At 38.5% G+C, this 25,714-nt stretch overlaps 1 protein-coding gene across 3 annotated transcripts in view; it reads right to left on the reverse strand.

Moving 5' to 3' along the window:
- The window catches only part of ATP2B1 (ATPase plasma membrane Ca2+ transporting 1), a 131,159-nt gene that overhangs the window by 45,275 nt on the left and 60,170 nt on the right, over positions 1–25,714 (reverse strand). For all 3 annotated transcript variants that reach the window (XM_049783720.1, XM_049783722.1, XM_049783721.1), the window contains exons 3-6: positions 15,998–16,195; positions 11,037–11,291; positions 10,814–10,939; positions 1,863–2,003 (exon numbers count right to left, since the gene is read on the reverse strand). In XM_049783720.1, the coding sequence (XP_049639677.1) occupies positions 1,863–2,003; positions 10,814–10,939; positions 11,037–11,291; positions 15,998–16,195 (720 nt within the window). The remainder of the gene's footprint in view (positions 1–1,862; positions 2,004–10,813; positions 10,940–11,036; positions 11,292–15,997; positions 16,196–25,714) is intronic.

Raw genomic sequence — 25,714 nt, forward strand, 5'->3', positions numbered from 1 at the left:
TCCAGGTCGGAGTGATAGCACAGCCGTAGGGTGTTTGCCTTGTACATGGCAGACCCATGGCAGACCCATGATGATCCTAGGTTCAATTCCCAGCATCCCATCTGGTCTCCTGACCCTGCAAGGACTGATTTCTGAGCAAAGAGTCAGGAATAATCCTGAGCGCTGCCAGGTGTTGCCCCAAACCCCAAACAAACAAAAATAGAGTCCATTAACTTTAATCCTATAAATTAGGACACAGCACAGTATGTGGACAGACTAGAGACTCAAACTCTTGAAAAAAGATTTAACAATGTATTTCTTACTAGATCTGACCTGGAGCAAATTAGGTAACCTTTATAAGCCTCAATTTACTCACCACTATGAAAGAGTAATTATCTTTAATATGTCATATTGTTAATAATATGATGCATGTAAAACAGTAAGTATGTTTCCAAATATGTAAATAACTAATATAAATATATAAATATGTAATTTTAACTACAAATATATAAATTTTATTTTCAAATTGCTTTCCAGTCTTAAGTAACTCAAGGAGGGTTAAGAGATAATACACCAAGTCCGGAAGGCACTTGCCATGCAAGCCCTGTGGCATCACATGTGGCCCCCTGAGCTCCACTAGGAGTGAACCCTGAGCAAAGAATACAGAGATGTAAGAAGGGGTGAGGAAGGAATGAAAGGCAATCCAAGGAGCAGATGGAGGCCTACTGGGAGCTAAAGGGATGACCTACAATGTGGGTCTTGCTGTACTCACTTGCAATCAGAACATTGCCACATTTGGGAAGCAAGCTAAAGAAGAAAATCCAAAAGGGAAAAAAATACCGAAACATTCCAAACACTGCTACAATTACAGCAAACAAGTGTTTTACCAGGGCACTAGCCTGAGATGATGTCAAAGTAATCGTGTAAAAGAAATGACCTTAATTAAAATTAAAAGGAAAAAAACCATAGAGAGATCAACTGAATGGGAGGAAATGTCAGAATAGCAGTCATGTAGGCACAGAGGGAGGAGGGTTTTTATTTGTTGTCTGGGTCACACCCAGTGTTGTTCAGAGCTTATTCCTGGATCTTCTCAGGGGCCCATATTTGGTGTGAGATTGAATCTTGGACTGGGTGAAAGCAAGGCAAGCACCTTACCTAAGGTACTATCTCTCTAGTTCTCTGGTCAGAAGGAAGATTATCTTTTCTTCTTTCTTTCATTTTTTCCTTTTTTTGTGTGTGTGTGTGTGTGGGTCTCACCTGGTCATGCTTAGAATTCTTAGAATTCATTCCAGAACTTACTCCAAGCAGGCTCGAGGGAGCATATTGGATGCCAGGATTGAACCTTGGAGAGCTGCACACAAGGTAAATGCCTTACTCAGAGTGCTATCTCTCCAGTGCTCTGGCTGAGGGATGTTTTCAAAATGACTTAACCCACATTCATGGCAAGGAGTAAATCTGCATGGTTTCCCAAGAGTTTTGTACACTATCTTTGTATATTAACTATGCCTATCATATTTGCCGATGATACAGCATGTAGAATGACAACAGATCAATATGACAGCAATACAGTAAGTCAACACAAAATACATCTTGGCATCTAATTATAGGTTGTATATAACAACACAGTGTGGAAAGCAAAATTCTGGTCTTAATGTTCCTGAAGACAATTATGTAAGAACAGAGTAGGAAATGCAAAAGTACAAAATGTAACAGAATTAAAGGCCAATGAGATTAAAATGTGATATGCTGATTAAAATGAGGCAGTAAACAGAAAAAACACCAAAACACCAAACCAGGTCAAGGAGATGCTCAAATCTGGTTACAATATAGCTATAGATGTTCTATTTTTAAACAGCAAATTATTAGCACGTCACTATTCTTACTTTTCTTTTCCTTTTTCTTCTCCTCTTTTTTCTCCTCTTCTTCACCTCCAGCTCCAAGTAAGGTAAAGATAATTCCAGTTTGAGAATTTACGCCCACGGCAGTAACTACCATTCTCCCAGAGCCTTCCATTACATGAGTACCTACAACAGAAAAATAATTTAAAAATGTTTTCCTTCCACCAACCTAATTTCAAATATTAGTAGCATTACTGTTAGCATCTTCAATACATAATACAGTTAACAGTGAAAGAGAACCCAATTTCTTGCGGGGTTCATGCTTCACTTTTCATGTCTGTTCAAAGTATACTTACTATGTTGACATTGAACATACTGTAACATCCCAATTTCTCATTTATACAGTGAGAACAACAGTAACTGATACTTCATATAACAGTCAGATTCAAACAAACCTACTTACGTACTTTACTATCTAGAATTTTGTAGGGACTCAATTACAATTAATGAACTTTACTTGTATCATCCAGCATTTTTATTTTTGGTGTTGCCAGTCCCTTTGAGAAATACATTGCTTATTTAGCAAAGTAAAATTGTAGAACCAAATGAAACCCTTAGTCCATCCTAATATATTGTTTCATTCCTGCTGTCTACACTATGACAATCGCTTCTATGCTGGTTTATCTTGTATGTGAAGGTGAAAACTTTCAAATCAGTTCTAACCTTTCTGAAATTCGGTTTTATCCAAGGATATGGATCAAAATGACTCGGCCTGACTTGATCTACCAAGTCCACATCTTTATCTTGAGACCAATTTTTGAAACTTTTTCAGGTACCATTATAATTTAAAATGTCATTACCGAAAGCTGTGAGCATAGCAAGGAAAGAGAGACTGGACTCTATCTCCATCCCTCACAACAAGTGCTCACAGAAGGAAGATATTATTTCTTCGAGAAATGTGCTCAAGATTTTTCAATCATTAAATCATCAAGCAAAGTCATGATAGTGCAGCCATAGGGCAAACACCATATTCTCCTTATCACTGACTGCAGTTCTTGCAAGTTCTTCAAGTTTATGACTAGAGGATCCACAGCTCTGCATCTTCTTTCATTCATTAAAAACGCCCCTCCATCTTAATATCTTTTCAATCCTTTGTTGTTTTCAAAATGTAACTCATTTAAAGTACTCAATAGGGGGCCCGGAGAGATAGCACAGTGGTGTTTGCCTTGCAAGCAGCCGATCCAGGACCAAAGGTGGTTGGTTCGAATCCCGGTGTCCCATATGGTCCCCCGTGCCTGCCAGGAGCTATTTCTGAGCAGACAGCCAGGAGTAAACCCTGAGCACTGCCGGGTGTGGCCCAAAAACTTAAAAAAAAAAAGTATTCAATAGGGGCCGGGCGGTGGCGCTAAAGGTAAGGTGACTGCCTTGCCTGCGCTAGCCTTGGACGGACCACGGTTCGATCCCCCGGTGTCCCATATGGTCCCCCAAGCCAGGAGCGACTTCTGAGCACATAGCCAGGAGTAACCCCTGAGCATCAACGGGTGTGGCCCAAAAACCAAAAAAAAAAAAAAAAAAGTATTCAATAAACAAATCAAGGTCTTCATGGTTCTAACGCTTGATGTCTCAGTTCACAAGTCCCAGTAGAATGAACATTGGCAGAACCAATAGAATCTAATGCATCAAAATAGCACTCAGAAGATGGGATCACTAGGCAGGCCTCTGCTCTTCCTTTAACTCCTAGCATTTTCCTATTCTGAATAGCTTGTTAGTCACTTGCTCCTTTTGCAAGAGAAAATGGCAGGAAAACAAGAAGAGTAATTCAGAGTAGTGGAACTGTAATAATAATGAGTAAGAACTATGTGTAAAAGACGGTATGTTCCTTTTAACAATTTTGGCTTTTGTCAGATTTTAATTTTTATTTTTAATGTTCCGTACCACAGGGAGGTAGTTAATGTGCTCAGGCAAAATTAACAGCTTTTCTTCTGGGTCATTTCCCTACTGCTAATCTAATTGAATAAAGCACTTAAATAAAAACTATAAATTTAAGAAGTCAAGAACAGTAGTGAGTGATGGTATCATGAAAATAAGTTTAAAAATAAATGCATTTTGTGTTTTTAGAACATTTTTTAGATTAGAGAAATAAATGCAAAAAGAAAAGAAAAAGAAAACCCCCAAAAACAACAACCTCAATTCCCACCCATATTGTGATAAGGGCCTCTACAAAGTTATTTCAGTCTCTCCTTACACATGGGAAAATACCAGGTTCTCATGACAACTAGTATATTCGGTGGGTAAGGAACCTGAGTTTGTTTAAACATTAAAAAGGGAAAATTTTAGTTGAAGTACTTCAACTTGCAAAGTTAAGCATTTTGTAAATAAGCTAAATGTACACAATGTTAACAAGTAAGTGTGCAAAGAAGTCCATCAAATATAAAAGGCAAAAAGGCCAAAGGAGGGTTCAGGGTGAAGGTTCAAAAATGTCAGCTGGGGTTGAATGCCTGCACCAGAGTAACCTTGGGCACTGAAAGGTGTCTCTCTACACAAAACACAGAATACTGTGGTCACACTCTCCAAATATAGTGGCTCAGTTACTCTATGATGAGAAAATATGACTATTTACATTTGTTATCCTTTGTAAAGAGTATAGATAACATTTGGTCAACATTGGTTTATTTCTTAGAAATATTGCAAGAAAATAAGTAAACTAAGTATATATTTTATTTAAGTACCTTGTAATTATGTTTCTGACAGAGTCAGAATGAATTATAAGCATACCAATTAAATAAAAAAGGTGTGAATGTTCTTGGGGTATAAAACTATAGAAATATACATCGTAAGTCTTTTTTTTATTTTTTGGCGGTGGTCATACCCAGCGGTGCTTAGGGGTTCTCATGGCTCAGAAATCGCACAGGGGATGCTGGGATTCGAACCACCATCAGTGCCGAATTGGCTGCATGCAAGGCAAATGCCCTACCATTGTGCAGTATCTCTATAGCCCCAACATCACAAGTCTTGTATAAAGAAATGCAAATCTACAATTGTAATTTTCCCCTTTTCACAATGGTACTTAGAAATGTGTAAATATGCAGTCCTCTGAGTTTTAGTGTTGGAATGTTTTTACAGTATACCAATTAGCACTATTTGCAAAGCCTGTTGTTTTCTTTTTCGTATCTGAACTGTACCTGGCACCATTTAGGACTGTGCACAGGGCCATATGTGATGTTTGAGAGTCTAACTCAGGTTGGCTGCATGTAAGACAAGCACCTTAACTCCTGTCATACTTCCCTGGCCCCATATGTTTGCAAACGTGAACGAAGAAATAGTAAAGATATGTGCTATCAGACTGACTTTAACTTAACTGAGCTTTTTTATGGCCCTGACTTTGGTTTCAGCTAAATCATATTCAACCAATGAAAGGCAAAGTTCTCCGAGAAGAGCCAAAAAAGTACAGCTGCTAAGTTATTAAATAGATTAGCAGGTAATCTCCTTACAAGGTATAAAATGTTAACCTTCTATTAATATCTGCTAATTTCCCAGAAGACTAACAGGCAACATTTTGCTTCTTCCAAATCCTAGCAAAATTGAATCTGATCTATTAAAAACAATGTCTTATAAGCAATTTTATAAGAGCAATAATAATATTAGAAAAGTAAGAGTGGAAACAGAATCCAAAGCAAGAGAAATGGCTCAATGTACTAGAAATCATGCTCTACACAGTTAAGGGGCCCAAACTCAATCTTCAATGCCACATGATCCCCTGAACACACTATGCCAGAACACTACAGATCCCACTCAAAAAACAACAATGCTTTTGGAACCTAGCTATTGTACTCTGGAGTCCTTTCAGTAAGCAATTTAGAGGATACCTTGCAATTTTCCTTGTATTTCTTCCCCTTCCTTCCCAATCATGGTATTAGCCAGGCTAAATAAGAACTTCCCTAACTAAGACCCATCTTCCACTTGGCAAACAGCAGCTTTACCAATACAAACACTTTCCTGCTCCAGTCTCAGAGTGTCTGGCGTTTCTCCATTTTCCTTTCTTTTCAAAATGATTTTTATTGAGACCAATGTGAATTACAAGTCTTTTACAATTACATTTAAGGTACATAGTCAGAATGAATTAGGGCAATCCTCATTATCAATGTTGACATCCCTCTGCCACTGTTCCCAGTATGCATCCCATATTTCCACTCATAGCCCCCTGAACTGCTAGTATAAACAGGTTCCTTTTGTGTATAGCTTGTTACAGCTTGGGTCTCTTGATTCTATGTCGTTGACTTTGAGTTGGGTATTTGGTCTGATCATTTTTTATTTCCACTCAATGCTCATTAGACCACTTTGCCCCTGGTACCATCCACTTTCCCCCACTCAATTTGTAGAAAGCCATAGAAATATAAGGCAGAACAAGATGATTCATGTTCTATGGTTCTGTTAAAAAAAAAAAAAAGGAAAAGGAAAGTGGGCAGTAGCCCCTGTCTGGAAGCTACAAATATAAATTTAAAAGAAGAAAAAAAGAAAATGAGGGCTGGTGTGGCAGGTTTTTATTTTTATTTTCATTTTTTTTCTTTTTTTGCATAGGCACAGTAAGTATTGGGGAAATTAGAAAGAAAATCCTCCTGGCCTCAGAAATATAGGGTGTCTCCACCCCTGAAGCACACTGTCATGAGACTGACTACATGCTCTGAGCATGTTCATTGTCAAACCCCAAGGTCTTTCTTTATGGTGCCAGGAAATGTTTTGCTCAGTTGTGATTGTCAAAGTCTGTCCTCTGTAATTAGAGATCTTGGCTTTTGGACAGATCCTAAAACAATGTCTAGGATAGAGTCTTTCTTTATGGTCTCAGGAAAAGTTCTGCTCAGTAATCAGTCTTCTGTAATTAGTGATCTTAGTACTGAATATCTTCTGATTTCATCTAACCATTAGGTAATGAGGTAGGACAGCCTGCCCTTAGATCAAGTTGTTGCTGTTTCCTCATCATCAGGGTGTCGTATGAACCTACCCTGGTGCAAGTTAGTGCTGGAGCAGTAACAAACTCCGCAGTTTGATTCCTGGTGCTGCTGTAGGGAACTGTGCCAGTTTTAAGATTGAGATTGAGGGTTCAGGGATGGACGTTTGATGTCCGATCACATGAGGTCTAATCCTCATGACAAATGTTCAGGGTAGAAGACGCCCTGTATTATAAAATTTATGGGTCCTGGTTCCTATTAGATAAGAACTTGTTTCTATTCATGAAATCTCCCCATTTTAATGTGCCGATGCAGAAAGGAACGCATTTCTTTCCTTTTTTTTTTTTTTTTTTTTTTTGGGTCACACCCGGCAGCGCTCAGGGGTTCCTCCTGGCTCTGAGACATTGGTAGTGGGAATGTTGCACTGGTGAAGGGCGGTGTTCTTTACATGACTGAAACCTAATCACAATCATATTTGTAATCAAGATATTTAAATAAAGAAAAAGAAATCAAGCTATAAATCCAAATGCAGTCACCATGTTCCTTCCTACTGGGCCAGCTCCAGAGAATCACTCTTCTTGAAAAGAGATGTGAAAACCAAGCCATGAAAATATCCTGGGTACATCAGTCACACTTCAGAAAGCTGGCAATCTCGAGAAGAGGGCAGGCCAAGCCCCTGCCATGCTGAAACCACACCTGTTGCATCCATCACAGACAATCTCACCGTTTTGCCTATAGCCCTGCCTCACTACTCCTCTACAGTTCACTTCAGGGATACCAATCTGACCAAACTTCAGGTTCTCCAATATTTGGGCTGATATTTGGCACAAGTATAGGCACCCTCTGTGCATCCTCCTTATGAGAGGCCTGGCATCTGAGAACATGCTCTACAAAAGCTGCAGTGTGAATAAATCCACATGCCATAATCCCACAGGGAAGGAGGATGTGGAGCAGGGTTGGTGCACTAAATGATCTAAACCAGGCTGAGGATGAAACACATGTAGTCTAGCATTCTTCTGCCTCCTGTTGAAAGCAAGCTGCCTACTAGAACCGTCATTTATTTTTAAATAAATGATTTTTGTTTATTTGTTTTTTGTTTAGGGGCCACAACCATTAGCGCTCAGGGGTTACTCCTGGCTCTGCACTCAGAAATTGCGCCTGGTAGGCTCGGGGAACCATACGGGATGCCAGGAATTGAAGGAGGTCTGTCCCGGGTCAGCCACATGTAAGGCAAATGCCCTACACCATTGTGCTATCTCTCCGGCCCCAGAACTGTCATTTTTTTGAGAACAGAGTCCACCCATGGGCAGTGGAATAAGGACAGTAGGCCTATGCTGAGCCAGTCCCACCCAGGTATGCTTGAGACTTGTAAAACCATCTCTGTTTCTGGGTAAAACCAAGTTTTGTAAACAAACAGATACAAAGAAACCAGGGATGATCTTTGTTTTGGGTAAAACAAGGAGTAATCTAATACTGCAGTATTAGTAATAGTGCTTTGAATTCCTGGACAATTTCATTTGTTTCATGCTGTGATCCCTAGAGAAACACACCAGTTTAACAAAATGAACAACTAACAAGAGTTTACTAAACCACTTGCCATTGTATTAATTTCACTGTAGATGCAATAATTTTCACAAATTTGCTTGCTACTGTAAAAAAAAGAAAAAGAGAAAGAAAAAAGAAATCGTCCCCGGCAGACCCGGGGGACCATTTGGGATGCCGGGATTCGAACCACCGTCCTTCTGCATGAAAGGCAAATGCCTTACCTCCATGCTATCTCTCCGGGCCCGCATTTCTTTTAAGTGACGTAAAATAGTATTTATTGAAAGAAATTCACTTAGAGAAGTATGAAGAGAAAAAGAGAAATACATGTTCAGAATGAACACAGGATTCTCAAGAGTGGAAAAAGCCTAAATTTTTTGTCTTAATCACATGTAAACAGAATTCTACCTAGAAGATGTGTTCTACATAAGCTGTTGATTAGTCATATAATTCTAGAGAAATCATTCATAGCTCACACATAACTCAGGAGTTAAATGAAGGAAGTGAAATAGGTTAATTTTAAAGTTTTTAAAAATTAGTTCTTGGGCCCGGAGAGATAGCACAGCGATGTTTGCCTAGCAAGCAGCCGATCCAGGACCAAAGGTGGTTGGTTCAAATCCCGGTGTCCCATATGGTCCCCCATGCCTGCCAGGAGCTATTTCTGAGCAGACAGCCAGGAATAACTCCTGAACACCGCTGGGTGTGGCCCAAAAACAAAAACAAACAAACAAACAAAAAAAATTAGTTCTTAAAAATACTTTGTATTAAAGATCATTATAAAAATTAACTACTTTGTTTAGATACATTTTTAATACAATAGTCAAAAGGCATGTGAACAAATGCCCTGCATTATTAATTATCAGGGAGGTACAATCAAAATAGCAATGAGATATCCCTTACCCCATTAAAAATAAAAACAACCATGCTGGTGTGATGTAGGGAAATGGGACTTTATTCACTGCTGCTGAGTCTCAACTGGCTCAATCATTTGGGATACAATATGGACATTCCTCAAAAATAACCCTAAAAATTGAGCTTCCAAATGACCTTGGCATATCCCTCAAGGGCCCTAAATAACAATGCAGAAAAGACATCTGCACTCCTGTTTTCATTGTAGCACTATACACCACAATAGCCAGAATCAGGAAACAACTCAGTAACAAACAAGTGGATAAAGAAGCAGTGGCACATCTATATGATGGACTACTACTCGGCCAGAAGCCCTGTCATCTGGTATTATGTGGACAAGTCTGGGAGTATTATGATGAGTGAAGTTAGAAGGAGAGGGACACACAGAATGATGTCATATGTGGAATATTAAAAAACACAGTAGTGGATGCATGCAGAACAATCGCACAGCAGGTAGGGCATTTGTCTAGCATGTGGCAAACCTGGGTTCGATCCCAGCAACCATGTGGTTCCCCAACCCTACCAGGAGCGATTTCTGAGTGCAGAGACAGAGCAGTAACCTGAGCATTGCTTGGTATGTCCTCTCCCCCCAAAAAACACAGTAATGGAACAACAGATACTCATCAGTTGAAACAAAGACCATGAGACCTGGTATTGAGCAAGAAGCTGGCCTCTAGGGTGGGGTCAGGGAAGAAAAAGAAAGATGATAGTGGAGGAAAAAAGTGCTCAGCATAGTGGCAGGGACACTGGGGACATTGGTGAAGGACTAGTGCTGGAACATTGTATTCCGAATCCTCATCAGAACTTTGTAAAGTTTTAACTCGATTCAATAAAAAAATTCCTTCTATAATAGTACACACTTCAAGAGGCTTTAAGACTACATGTGGTTAAAATAAATAAAAGATATCATTCTCTTTCTAGTATTTTACCACATATATTTTTTTTTATTTACCATGTTTTCTATTTTACCATTATCATTAACTATACGAGACTTCTAAGTCTCTTGACTTTTATGAAGTCAGGTTCCTCACTTTAAAAAAAAGTGACTCTCGGGCCTGGAGAAATAGCACAGCGGTGTTTGCCTTGCAAGCAGCTGATCCAGGACCTAAGGTAGTTGGTTCGAATCCCGGGGTCCCATATGGTCCCCCGTGCCTGCCAGGAGCTATTTCTGAGCAGACAGCCAGGAGTAACTCCTGAGCATCGCCGGGTGTGGCCCAAAAACAAAAAACAAAAAACAAACAAACAAAAAAAGACTCTCTTGGGGCCAGAACAATAGCACAGCGAGTAGGGCATTTGTTGACCTGGGTTGGATCCCTGGCATCCCATCTTGTCCCTGAGCCTGCCAGGAGCGATTTCTGAGCAGAGCTAGGAATAACCCCTGAGTGGTTGCCGGGTATGGCCCCAAAACAAACAAACTAAAAAACAAACAGGACTCTAGAGTCTCAGCCGAAGAACATCAACAACAAGCCCTTTTAAGGATTACTGAGGCAAAAGCTAACGTATGTACAATATTCCTGATACCTCTGGCTCTTAGCAAAACTATATCTTCTAGCAATGGCAAAGGAGGAGAACATTCACAGTTCTTTAGGAAAGTCGTACCTGACAAAAGTAAGGGATCTTTATCTAAAGATTTCTTAACGTGATCAGATTCACCAGTCAATGAGCTCTCGTCAATTTTCAGATCGTTGCCTTGAATCAGGATGCCATCAGCTGGAAGAAGATCACCTAAAACAGAGAAAGGGCAAGGGAAACCATCAACACAACGGAAGAAAGAACCACTCCCCTCAGGTGGAAGAAAACATCCCCTTCTCCTGACTCTCACCATATTTCACTTGCGCGATATCACCAACAGTGATGTCAGCCACAGGTATCTGGATAACTTGGCCACCCCTGATGACGGTGAACTTCTGCTCCTGCTCAATCCGACTCTGCAAACCCCGGAACTGCTTTTCCTTACTCCAGTCATTGAAGGCTGTTACCAGCACCACACACACCACAGACAGGAGGATTGCAGCACCTTCGATCCAACCCGTTTCACCTTCACCTTCTTCCTCTCCCACAGAAACTTCCCCACAAACTATTCAGAGAAAAAAAAAACCCAAATCATACAGATTTACAAGATCATAAATTGATTTTAACAGACAAGTAAGAATTATGATAAATGTACAGCTTATTTTTTTACTTAGAGCTATTTATTTTACACCTATTCAACAAACACACATATGTATACACACTGACTATATGACTATCATTTCCCCTTTCTCTGAAGAATTACAATCTCAAAATAAGGTGGCAGTATGGAGCACTAGTAAGATTAAGGACATGAATAAGATTAAATCTTTACCCTAGATTATGTTACTTGTTTTATTATTATTATTATTATTAATTTTTTTGAGACTCAGCTTCTTTATTGGTAAAATTAGGATAACCTCATGTACTCTGGAGTGAGAGATGACCTGTCAAGTAGGGACAGAGATGTCCCCAGTGTCTTCAAACAGAGTAGTTACTATGATGGTAACATGTATAGATGAGACATAGATGAAAAAGGTGAGTATGATGTACAACCCAAAAGTCATGCTCACATACATGTATTTGTCTTACAGCAGCATGATCAACACTTGGCTTTTATAAATGGAAAGTTAAACAAATTGCTGCTCATTTATTCAACTATCAAGGCACCTCACTATGGGTGACTGATGCCATTATGCCATTTTTAAGAGTTACATAGAGATAAATGTGTGATTAAGACATAGTAGGAAGGTACACAAAGAATCCAGACAGTAACACAATGAACTTTATATTCAAGTGCCATGAAGAAAATAAGACATGATGAAGCAAATGCAGAAAGAGGGTTCTGTTTGAGTGAACAGATACCCTTCTGAGGGTATACAAGATATTGGAACTAGGTGGCAAATTATAAAAGGGAAATAACTTTTTCATATAGGTTTAAGGGATGCTTTGACAAGCAGATTAGTCAGTACAAAGGTTCTATAGCAGAAAGTCAAGAAAAAAAGTTAGGAGATAAGAGAGAAAACCCCAAAATTCAGAACTATAATATCAATAAGATGAATAAAGAATGAAATAGTGCTTTCTGGACCTTGGGCTATAATTTATTTGTGGGTCTAAAATCAAATGAGCCATGGCCAGCATTTTGAAATATATAATAAAACAAGAGAGAGAATAATATACCGTAATTAAGTAAGTAAGCTTACTTAATTTCAAGTTATTTGTTTATGTGAATGGGGAACTGGTAAGCTCAATGGATAATCTTGCCATCTTCAGTTTGTTTGGAGAGCTTTATTTCTAAGTTAATATTGTAGCCATGTTTCCACATAAGTGGAGGTATACGAACACTGGGTATTTTTATTTTCACATACAGGGTGCATTCTACTGCAAACCAATGTAAAATTATTTATCAAAGGACCAGAGCGATAGCACAGTGGTAGGACATTTGCCTTGGATATGGCTGACCTGGAACAGACCAGACCTGGGTTTGAGTCTCAGCATCTCATATTGTCCCCTGAGCCTGCCAAGAGTAAATTCTGAGCACAGAGCCAGGAGTAACCCTGAGCACTGCCTGGTGTGGGCCCCCCTAAAAAATTATTTATCAGAAAATTGAGCTGAAACCTGAGAGCTAAAGGAAAGAAGTAGCACTCACTATCCAACACAAAAATCAAACCAAACCCAAAACAACCAAAAAAAACAAACAAACTTCCCCCAAAACCAAAAAATGCAGAATACACACGAGCATAGCTTTCCCTTCAGACCTCTTTGGGCCTAGGGAATTGGAGTCAGGCCTCTGAACTCTGACTAGATGCAAGTTAAAATTCCTTGTCACCCACCTATCTGCTTAACATGGAGGTAAAGAAACAATACTGCCTTCCAAATATGTTTTCAGTGGAGCTTGTTTTTATTTGTTAGATATATGAAAATGCAGTATCTTAAAACTGTGCCAGAATAACAAACTGATATCAGAAGGTAGAATTTATCAGTCATATTTCAACATAAACTTTTATACAATTGATGGAGAGTGAAAATATGCCATATGATTTTAATGGGTAACTTTGTCCACTTGGATTTACATAGTAAGATTTTTTTTCAGCTACTAGATATGATCAACTTCTGAAGTAAGTAATATCCAAATGAAGTTAAATTAAAATGAGAAAAAATTGTTTTGTATTATAATCATGTTACTACAAAGTGTCTGGTTTATAAAAATTAATATAGCCTATTAATCTAATTTTGATAGTTGAATAATGGTTAAAATATATGGGGTTATAATCATAGAATTCATAAATACATTATTTTGAAATAAAAATGCTCAAAGAGGCCAGAGCCATAGCACAGCAGATAGGTTTTTTTCCCTTGCACTTGGCTGACCCTGGCATCCCATATGGTCCCCTAGCCCACCAGGAGTGATTTCTGTGTACAGAACCAAGAATAACCCAAGCAAGGCTAGGTGTGAGCAAATAACAACAACAACAAGAATGTGCTCAGAATTTCTCCTGATATGGTCAACAGCCAATAAAATTTAAAGATCATTTCAGAGGTAAAAAGAGAAGGCACTATTAAGTTCATTATAGACTTTTCCAATTTTTCCATTTTGTAGTATGAGCATCAAATTCAGGTTTTAAAAACATAAGGCAATTACTCTCTATTGCTGACCTACATCCTTGGCCTGAATTCTCATTTTTAAATTAAAATGTAATTTAAAATTAAAGGCAAGTATTTCAAATAAATAAATAAATATGGACTATTTCATTTCATATCTAATTCCAATACATATATAGGTTAAATTAGAATGATTTTGAAATAGGTAGCAGTAAAATACTTCTAAGAAATAGAATCATTAAAAAAAACTGATAATAATAAATTTTCAGAGGATTTTCAAGGGGGAAGCCCTAAGTTACTAAAGAAGTATAATCAAATACATGTAAGCTCTTGGCTTACATGTGGGGCTCTGGGTTTCATGCTTGATATTTTTGGTTTGTTTCTCTGGCCCAGTTGACAGTGTCTAAGCCTTCCTCCTTGCTGTGCTCAGGAATCCCCCCTTAAAGGTGCTGCAGGGGAGGGAAGGGATTTGTGGGGCCAGGATCCAACCAGGACTGGCTGCATGCAAAGCAAGTGCCTTTTATGTCACTTATGTTTTCTTATGTGACTTCCTCTCCTAATTTCCTATCCAAAGATATAAAAATGGTCTCTGGTGCACAATGTAGTCCACCTTCCTAAAATTTTATGTGTCTATCTTTTTTTTATAATATCTTTATTTAAGCACCATGATTACATAAAAGTTGCAATAAATAAAAATTAACACGTATTAAGTTAAAAGTTCATTAAACAGTTGTTTTGCCAAAAATAAAAGCAAGTGCCTTACCTCTACCTCGCTCTCATCTCATCTAATATTTGACTCTTAGAGAGATTTAGCAGTAACTATAGATTTATAGTTATAAAACCGTAATATTTTCATATAAAAGCAGAATACTACTTTTAAGCATAAAAGTATATTCTGAAGATACATAATGCTCATAAATTTAATACTATTTTTTTCACTGGGGAGCAAAAATACCTTTATACATCTTGTTAACAACTTCTAGATATTTTTTCAGCTAGGAACTGTGATTTACAATAATATCAATACTTGTACAAAAAAAAATGTTGCCAAATTCCTCAAAATCTAGATTTGCCTCTTAATCTTTTTTTCCATTTTTTTGGGCCCCACCCAAAAACAGTTGGGTTATATGCTTGGCTCTGTACACAGGAATCACTTCTGGTAGACTTAAGGACCCTACAGGATGCCAGGGATTGAACACAGTTGGCTAGGTGTAAAGTAAATGCTCCATTGACTGGCTGTGCTATTGCCCTGGCCCATTTTAGTTTTTAAAATCAAAGACAGAAGCCAGAGTTCCAAAATAAGAAGAATTTGTTTTTCTACTGAGCCACATTCCCCAGTCCCTAAAGGAATTATTAAATAATGAATAATCATAATTATAATTAAAATGGTTATGTAGTGCAATTTTTATAGCTGCAAGTATTTATTAAATACTATACAAGTTGAAGAGCATAAAAACAAGCTTTCATTAACAAAAATATTTTGGTCAAACACCTCCCATTTAAAATAAAATGGGTTTAATCCATAGCTCCTTAAACACAGTGATCAAAATCCAAGCTAGGTTTGTACCATATTACCATTAAAAAAATTTTTTTTAACTTTTTAAATAAAAGAAATTGAAAAGAGAAACGAAGGTCATACAAACAAAAGGGCAGAAAAATCAAACCATTTGCATCTACAAATGAGAGCAATCTATCTTTCTATAATGTATCTTTCCATTGGTGAAGACACATTGTATTATAAACATTTCTATACGGTGCATCACATATATAACACAAGATAAGAACCATAAAAATCATAGATGAGGAGGGACAAAACTTTGCTTTCATAACTGATTTCCTAAATTCGGTTCCCAAAATTAAAAACTGTAATGATTTTATACTAGTGTTGTCAAGAACTTGAAAAAAATCATGATGGCGCAGACCATTATATCTACGATTTAGCTCCTTGTTAGATATTTAGGGATATATAGGTAGGCTCTTAAACCCAATGTTTTGCTTTAAAATGGAGTTGACAATATCTTATAAGGTTATTGTGAAAATTACTTGCAACAATATTTTTAAAAAATGATTAAAGCACCATATATATCATAAATTTGAGCCTACTAGTTATTTATAAGGAAATACACTAAATTTAATGTCCCACAGAATGCTCCCCTCTTCCAATTTACTTACGTGCATTGTCTCCTTCTGGAGGTTGATAAAAAGAAAGGCCCAATGATACTATGGCTGCAATTTCTAATATGATTAAAGTGACATCTTGCAATGCTTCCCATACTAACTGAAGAAAGGTTTTTGGCTTTTTAGGAGGTATAAAATTCTTTCCAAACACTGCTTGTCTTCTTTCTATATCTGCAGGATTTCCACTTAAACCTAGGAAGAAAAAATATTTTCAGTAAATAGCTTTACTACTTAAAATAAAAGCACTTTTATTCAGAGTATATCACTTATTATCCATTAGATTTTCATTAACAATATATAATAAAGTTTTTAGATGCACTATACTAAATATACAGAATTTAAGTCACTGGCTAAATTCTGAACTGGCTAACATGTCCCATGCTTTAAAGAATACTTCAAGTAAAAAACTCAACACTGGATGACACAGTTTTAATTTCCAAACTACTCATTTTTTTATTGCACTATCATCAAAAGCACAGACTGCTTATGATTACATTATCAGTTTTTTTTGCTATTCTACTGGAATTTAACATTTCCCTGACCTTTATCTAACAATGCTCTCTCCCTCTCATACTGGAAAAATATATAAAGATATAATTATTTGATGTACCTTCTACAATCAGTGCAAGTTTAATCAACGAAATTTTTGTACAATGAAAAATTAATCTATTACAAGCTCTGAGAAATTCTCTAATAAAAATGCCTGCTATACCTGAATTAATAAATAGATTTACAGATTACAAAATCTGTGAATGAGACAGGATGATCTTTCAAGTTTTACTTTTAGAATTAATTTCCAATGGAAGAAACAGGTCCAGTTGAAACAGACTAACAATATAATGTGGGAATTCATTCACCTAACAACAAAAAACCCCAAGGCTAGGCTATGCTTCCTAGATAAAATCATTTAGAAATTAGAATGCAAAGAATTTTAAGTGTGCATCCAGGAAATAATGAGCAGGAAAAAACTAAGTTAACAAAAATCTACTGGCTGCAAAAATGCAGCAGACAAGAATAGAGTACGACTATTTAAGGTCTTTTAGAAATAGGGCAGCATGTAAAGAACACCCCCTTCACCAGTGCAACATTCCTACTACCAATGTCCCAAATCTCCCTCCATTCCACCCCACCCCCACCTGTACTCTAGACAGGCTTTCCAGTTCCCTCATTCATTCACATGATTATGGTAGTTCTCTGTGTAGTTCTTTCTTTCTTTTTTTTTTTTTTAAATTTTTATTGTGACCAAAGTGCATTACAAATCTTTCACTGCATCATTTATGGTACACAGTGACAATGAATGAGGGGCATTCCCACCACCAGTGCTGTCCTCCCTCTGCCCCTGTTTCCAGTATGCATTCCATATCTCCCTCCTCTACCCCCCAGTATGCTAGTGCAACTGGTCTCCACTTTACTATCACAATCATATATGTTATCAAGATGTTTAAATAAAGAAAAAAAAGTTTCCAAAAAAATATCTGTTACAAGCTAGACACAGAGGGAACCACTTACACTAGCAGCCCCGGGGGTAAGGGAGAGGGATATGGAATGCAAGCTGGGAACAAGGGTGGAAGAAGGGTGGTGATGGGAATCCCCTAATTCAATGTTAATATGTACCTAAAATATTACTGTAAAAGATATGTAATCCACTTTGTTCAAAATAAAAATTATTATTATATATATAAAAAAAGAAATAGGGCAGCATAGAAAAATGTCGAATAGAAAATGAGCATATTTGGGGCCGACGAGGTGATGCTAGAGGTAAGGTGTCTGCCTTGCAAGCGCTAGCCAAGGAAAGATCGTGACCGCAGTTCGATCCCCCAGCGTCCCATATGGCCCCCCCAGGCCAGGGGCAATTTCTGAGCTCTTGGCCAGGAGTAACCCCTGAGCATCAAATGGTTGTGGCCCAACCCCCCCCCCCAAAAAAAAGAAAATGAGCATATCTGAAGGGCCTTTCTGACACCAGGCCCTGACTTCCATGTATCTCTTGAATGCTAAGGTGCTCACTCAATGTCCTTGGCATCTCTACCAACCACAGCCCACCTGCTGGGATGACACTGTGAAGAGTGAAAGGTCGGCCTCACTTTTGACCTAGAGTTCTGACAGTCCATGTGTGTGGGTCTCATTCTCTATGACCAAGCCCTGATTTACAAGGTTCAGAGGCAACAATCTTAATGGCATGAGATGACAGAACTCCTGTGACCAAAAGGGAAGAAGGCTCTTATAAGTCAGAGTCGTTCATTGCATAGAGTAAAAATTGGAAAGTTAAGAAAGAGTTGGATGAACAACAATTTTACTGCTTTTGCCCTGTCAAGTTAAGTCTTCTAAGATGAATGATTCTGTCAAATAGTCAAATCTACACACAGTGCTAATTTACACAATGTGGATTTACACATGGCACTTTAATAAAGCAGTTCAGAGACCATTTTAGAATTTTTAAACCAACTGTGCTCAGGACTTATTAAGAGCGGTCTTGGGTGACCATACATGGTGCTAGGGATTGAACCTAAATTGACTCTGTACAAGGCAAACACCCTATATGCTATTTTTTCTCTCCAGTTCTACATTTTAGATTTTTGATGGCCCAAAGTCATCAACTTAAAGCTTCTAGAGTTCTATTAAGAGAGAATAAACAAAAATAAAGATAGCAATTAGCTAGAGTAGTTGTGATTAGTGAACAGACTTGCCAATCAAAGCTTAGAACTCAGAGATGACCGACCCGTTCTTATCCTTGACATCACAGGTTTAAGTAATCCTGAGCACCATGAAGGGGTGATAGGAAATCATTCAGTGACCTCTTGCAAATTTACCTTTAATTTCTTAACATGAGCAAATACAGAAAGCACCTAATAGGGCCCGGAGAGATAGCACAGCGGTGTTTGCCTTGCAAGCAGCTGTCCAGGACCAATGGTGATTGGTTTAAATCCCGGTGTCCCATATGGTCCCCTGTGCCTGCCAGGAGCTATTTCTGAGCAGACAGCCAGGAGTAACCCCTGAGCATCGCCGGGTGTGGCCCAAAAACCAAAAAAAAAAAAAAAAAAAAAAAAAAAAAAAAAAGAAAGCACCTAAGAGCACCCAAGGGTACTCTAGCTAGGCTCCCTGGAATAGTACACCACCCCCTGGTGGGGAGAAGCAGAACTACTCTTTTTGAGACACTGATCATTTCCTAGAACCAAAAAAGTAGATAAAATTTGTACATCATAAATAAAACCAAGCTATAACCAACTGTCAACAGTGAAGTTAAAACACAACATTTAACTTCATTTGAGTAGGCTATTATTATAACTAATATTATTAATTAACATAATCTATTAATATAATCAATCATACACAGTGTAAATATACTGAAAGTTTTACAACAAAAGTCTGTTCCCTAACAGGTTTTAACTGAATATAGGTTACTTCCAGGGATCCCTTTGCAGTTTGAATCAGCCTGAATGAGCCCTACATTCAGCAAACTTCCAGTGCAGTACAACAATAGACAAAATACCTTGAAGGGAGACTGGCAGTGCAACAATAGACAAAATACCTTGAAGAAAGACTGGCAACAATAGCTTTTTTCCTCAGGGGTTATTCCTTCCTGGCTTGCACTTAGGAATCACTCTTGGCAAGCTCAGGGGACCATATAAGATACCAGAGATAGAACCCGGGTGACAGTGTGTAAGGCAAGTGCCCTCCCCACTCTATGGCTTCTCAACCACAAATTTTTAAAGCAAGATAGTGGTGGGCCCCAAGAGATAGCACAGCGGCGTTTGCCTTGCAAGCAGGTGATCCAGGACCAAAGGTGATTGGTTTAAATCCCGGTGTCCCATATGGTCCCCTGTGCCTGCCAGGAGCTATTTCTGAGCAGACAGCCAAGAGTCACCCCTGAGCACCGCCAGGTGTGACCCCAAAACCAAAAACCAAAAATATATATATATATATATATATCCACTTTCTACAAATACCTTTAAATTGTGTGAACATTAAATAGTGGATTAAAAAATGATCAAGTAGGAGGCTATTATAGCACAAGTCCAAGAGATGATGGTGGCTTAACTATTAGTTTGTAGAGTTGGGAGAACAGTAACCGAATTTGCCCAATATCTTGTAAAAAGATCAAAAGGAGTGGATGTAGATGAAAAAGAAAATAAAGGATAATATCTAGATTCCTCTGCTTCCTCTCACCCCAGCCCCTTCCCCAAGCAGTTAGAAGACCAAGAGTAAGGTTTGGGACTTGAAAGAGGAAGGCAAGATTCAATGGTTCTACTGACCAGATTTCACCCTGAGATCCTCACTACACAGTGGAGACACCGAGAAGCGAAGTGCAGCTTGCCACATTTGAACTCGGGGAAAGAAAAGGTCCAGTCCAGCCATCAATATACTGGACAGCCAAACCCAACCTGAACTCTTGGAGAGCTGAGAGAGGAGGCCCAGGTGAGAGTTGTGGGACAATGAAATATTCAATAACAGACAAGGCAAGTGAAGCCAGAAGCAACTAAGATGTAATGAGCAGGGGCAGGGGCCAGGGGCACAACAGCTAGTTCCTGCAAGACAGAACAGAGACTGAGAAAAGGAAAGTTTCTAAAAAGATGGTGTGGCAAACAACATTAAGTAGTATGATGAATACAGAAAATAAGATAATTGTTTTTTCCCATAGATGGGGGCAGATAATTTTGATAAAAGAATCATCAGAAAGCAGTGAGGTACAAAGTTTCCTCAGGAACAATGCGCAGAAGGGGAATGACTGAGCAGAGACAATGCCTATAGATAACCTCCTACTTCCAAGGAGCAAGATGCAGGGGAGAAAGAAAGAGTTAAGGGGATATAAAACCATTTTATTTTTAAAAGATGATCATTAGGGAGTACAGAAAGCTATTTAGTAAAGGACAGGATGGACCAGGGGAGACAAAGGTACTTGTCAGTGTAAACAACGGCAATAATAATACAATCCACAGGTGGTTGGCCAAGAGAGGGGGGCCACCATTAGAGTTAAAAGCTTGTGGACACAAGACAACAGCCAAGATGACAGAACTGGTAAGGTGACTCAGAGGGTGTCTCATTTGAAAAATTCAAAAGGAAGATACCGAATTGCTAAGAAGGGTTTATGAATAAACATAACAGAATATCTTCTGCTTAAGCCCACTCATTCAACTGGTGGTAAGATGATGGCAATGAGGCCAAGGTCAATGAAGCTCTGATCCCCCTGTGATCCAGTTAGCTTCACAGATAGCAAATATAGTTTAAAAATCTCCATCAAGAGCAGCTTTATTATGTGTTTCTGGAGTTTGGATCCACCACTGAAGAAAGTAAGAAAGCCTATTTCAGTTTGTGAATAATGAAAAGCTAGAGTTTTTTGTAATTAAAACATTAGATTAATATGCTAATGTTAACAACAGAGTAATGTTTCATTAGAAAATGTAGCATTGGGTTGGAGTGGCTTAATAGTGGCCCTCAAACTTTTTAAACAAGGGCTTGTTCACTGTCCCTCAGACTGTTGGAGGGCCAGAATATAGTAAAAACAAAAACTATGAACAAATTTCTACGCACACTGCATATATCTTATTTTGAAGAGAAGAAACAAAACGAGAACAAACATAGTTTGTTTGAGAACCATTGGATAGAAGGAAAGGTGCTTGCCTTTCATGAGGCCTACCCAGGTTTAATTCTTGGCATCACATGTGTTTTCCTGAGTAACCAAGGTTTAGTCAGGAATAATTCCTGAAATCGTAGAGCCAGGAGCATCCAAGTGGGACCCAAAAGCAAAAGCAAACAAAACAAAAAAGAAGCATTTTAATAACTTAATTAAATCATACCACAATTTAGAAAATGAATTTAGTACTGAAGTGCATTTAACAATAATATCTAACAGACCCAACAGTGTCACTAAATTCAGTACTAGGAGAGTCTATCTTGCACATGTGTGTTTTGGGATAGAGGGAATGACAGCAGCAAGCTCAGTGATTTCTCTAGCTAGGTTAGGGTCATGGGAAAATACACGGACTAAGAAGGTTTGTGAAAGTAATGTGGAGGTCTGTTCCTCTGGAGAAACACTTCAATACTTAAATATTCCCAATTTCCTATAAAGGAGTGCCCACCCCCCCTCTTAAGAATGACCCATCTACAGACTTGTTCCCAGATGCCAGGCGCTTTGACAGACCCCAAGTAGACAATGTAAAACAAATCGAATCCAAAGCTCTCTTCGGCACTTACTCTCTAGGGTGGGAAAGACTGACAAGGACACTCTGTGGGTCAAGTATGGTGACTAGCGTGGTAAGGATGCCAGTGGAATGCAGAGGGAAGCAGAATCTAAAAGGGTAGGGCAGTGTGGATAAGGGAGTTGTCATACATCTAACCTGCTATCTGAAGAATGACTAAGAACTAATCACAGGAAGGGTGGGAGACCATGTTCTACGTGGAGAAATCTGTACTTAAGATGCCCAGGAAGGAAGTAGAAAGTATGTTAAAGTAGAAAGTAGTAAAGTATGCTAAAACTCTGTATGAGAGGAAAGGAGTTAGGGGATTAAAGGGGGAATAAGCAAGAGCTAGGCCCCAGCAAGTTCTTAAAAAACAAACAAACAAACAAACAAACAAACAAACAAAAAAACCCAGAAAACAACTCTAAGTGAGAAGTCTGAATTTATGGAAAGAAATTTAAAAAGGCTCCAATAGAGTAATGGTTAGGCAGAGGGACCGACAGTTGGCCAACCCAACTGCTGGATTACCAGAAAGTTCCGAGTTTCCTGGCCCAAAGTGCCCACAGCCTATGAGTGGATAAAAATAATCTTGGAAGAACACACAATAGAGAAATACTCTTCATCCTGAGGTATTCTTGCACCACGCTGTAACTTGGATGAAACCCGAAGCTACCAGGTTAAGCGAAGTGAGTCAGAAAAACTAAATAACAGATGTGTTCACGAAAACGCGGAGTGGAAAGGAAGTAGGGAGACTAGACAATAATCAGTGGCAACAGGCCCTGAGAGGCTGCCAACAGAACTGAGGTGTCAGAGGTGGTGAGAATGATGAAGAGATTAGGAGCAGCCTAATACTGGGCACTCCTGGTGGTGGTACAGTAGCGCTATACATACATATATATAAATAAATAAAATATTAGTATTAATAGTACTGTAAATAAGGAGACCTCTTTATTTTTATAGGAAAGAATTTATAAGTCTTGATGACCAAGAAAAAGAGACTGGGTGAAGGATTAGTTATTTTTCAGAGGTCAAATCCAGAGATGGGGAGCTAATGACAATGTCTGATAGAAATGAGGTTTTCAGAGCAAAACCTTGAGAAAAGCTTGAGCCAGATTAAAGATTTATACATCTCCAGCAAACAAATATGACATGTCTTAGCAGTGTGGGCAAGCACTCTGACTGGGCAAACACACAGGGGGAATGAAGAGTCTGTACATACCAAGACCTACATGTAGTGCCAAGCTCTAACAGAGAGCACAGGAGACTAGTGAGACTGGCTCAAAAGGAAGAAAAATACAAAAACCAAAATAAGAGAACAGAGAGAATGTTTTGAGAAAGGCTTGTCTGGTGTGTCAGAAAATGAATTTTTAAAAAAACTCTAAAAAGTCATGCTAATTTAGGTTTTAACAGAAAGTAACTTAAACTGTTTTTCCTTATATATTTTGAGGTTTTGTGATTTACTATATTGTTATATTTTTCAAGCATGTATCATTACACCACATCCCAGCAGATCCACCTGCCTAGGAAAAGTTCGTGTAGATAATATCAACAATCTATTCTGTAGATAATATCAAGTTATGATGTTTTTGACTATTTTCTGTTCTCACTAAGTTTCTTTATAGGGAAGGAGAGAGCGAGATCTTTTTTTCAAATTATGGAGGTGTGTTTATTTATGTGTGTCATTTCTACACACATAGATGAATCAAGCCAAACTTCTAAAATTCAACAAAATTGTAAATTGTTAAGTTGAAAAAAAAACAAAGTATTAAAAAATTAAAAAAATACATAATTATATTGTTTAGTAAGTAAAGAATTCTACAAAGTTGCTTTGGAAATTTTCTTAAGCCATGTCACTATGCTAATGATTAATTAAATAAAAGAGACATTATATTTGAAGGTCTTTGGACATATGCTATTAATAAATAAAAAGCTTGAAAAAAATCTTTAAACATTGTTAACAGGTATATAGATGTGAAAAATAGTATGAAAAGTTCTACTTTGTGATTTAATAAAATAGACAAATCTTACAAATGTACAATTTACTAAGACTGAGGAAGAGTGGTACTCTGAGCCCCATCAGGGGTGATCTCTCAGCACAGAGACTTGAGTGAGCCCTGTGCGTCACTGGGTGTGACCCCAAAAAACCAAGAATGTGGAAAGGAGAATTTTAAAAAGTTTCTTTAATAAGAAAATCTGAACAGGTCTACAAAAGTATGGAAACACTTTAGTTTTTGTTTTTGGGTCACGTCCGGCAGCGCTCAGGCTACTGGGGCCACTCCTGGCTCTACACTCAGAAATCGCTCCTGGCAGGTTCGGGGGACCATATGATGTCAGGATTAGAACCAACATCCCTCTGCATGCAAGGCAAATGCCCTACCTCCACACTATCTTTCCAGATTCTGGAAACACATTTTAATCTAAAAAGATAATGTTGGTTTTGTGAGCCAGAAGAAAGGGTAAGGTGCTCGATCCCCTGTGGCTCAATCCCCAGAATCACAGGGTGTTTCTGAGCTATGCCATGACTGATCTTTGAGCACTGCTGGGTATGGCCTGAGAACCAAAAAAAAAAAAGTATAAAATCCTAGTTAGACTTTTCTTAATCTAGTAGAGGGCATACATTTGTGCCAGACACAAATGCTATACTCAATGATAAAGTGTTGAGAATTTTGTGTCTTTTTTGTTTTGAGATTTTCTTTTCGTTTGTTTGTTTTGGGATCAGACCTGGCAGCACTCAGGGCTTTCTTCTGGCTCTGTGCTCAGGAATCACTCCTGGCAGGCTAAAGGACCATATGGGATGCTGGAAATCAAACCTGCATGGAAGGCAAATATTGTACTAAGACACTGGCCCCATCTTCTGTCTTATCTTTTAAAGAAGCCTTTATCTTTGCAAAATTGGTTTCAAGGCTATGAATTTTTTAAACTGTTGTTTGAACTTGTAGTTTTGTCTCATTCCTTCAAATGTGAAGGACAGACTAGTTGCACAGTGTGTTTCTGAAGAGGTGCTCAAACCATGCGCTCCTTTAGGAATTTGATTACAGCACCATGACGTACAGAGACTCATAGCTGTGTTTTGGTCATACTATCTCCACCACCCATAACATCCCTTTGTCCCCTTTACGAGGGTTCCCAGGTTCCTTGCCCTTCACTTGCCAACCTGACAGGCTCACTTTCAAGTTTGGTTGCTGGAGTCTGAATCTCTTGTTCTCAGTGGTGCTGACTGTGGTTGGGTCTTTAGCTCACCGACTCCTTACACTGCTTAGTATTCTGATCTCCTTGACCCTGCTGCTCCATTGCTACCCTTCTTTCTCTTCTTCCTGCCTTGATTTCATTCCTTCACTGCCCTTTTCCTACCTATATTCTGGGGTCAAGAATGATCTAGGAATCTCCCCTTTCCAAAACTATTTCCTTGTCAAGTTATTTATTTGGTTTTGGCCCACACCTGGTGGTGCTCAGGGGTTACTCCTGGCTATGCACTCAGAAATCGCTCCTGGCTTGAGGGACCATATGGGATGATGGGGATTGAACCGATGTCTGTCCT

The sequence above is a fragment of the Suncus etruscus genome, chromosome 11 (assembly GCF_024139225.1).
Source record: "Suncus etruscus isolate mSunEtr1 chromosome 11, mSunEtr1.pri.cur, whole genome shotgun sequence".
Taxonomy (NCBI): Eukaryota; Metazoa; Chordata; class Mammalia; order Eulipotyphla; family Soricidae; genus Suncus; species Suncus etruscus.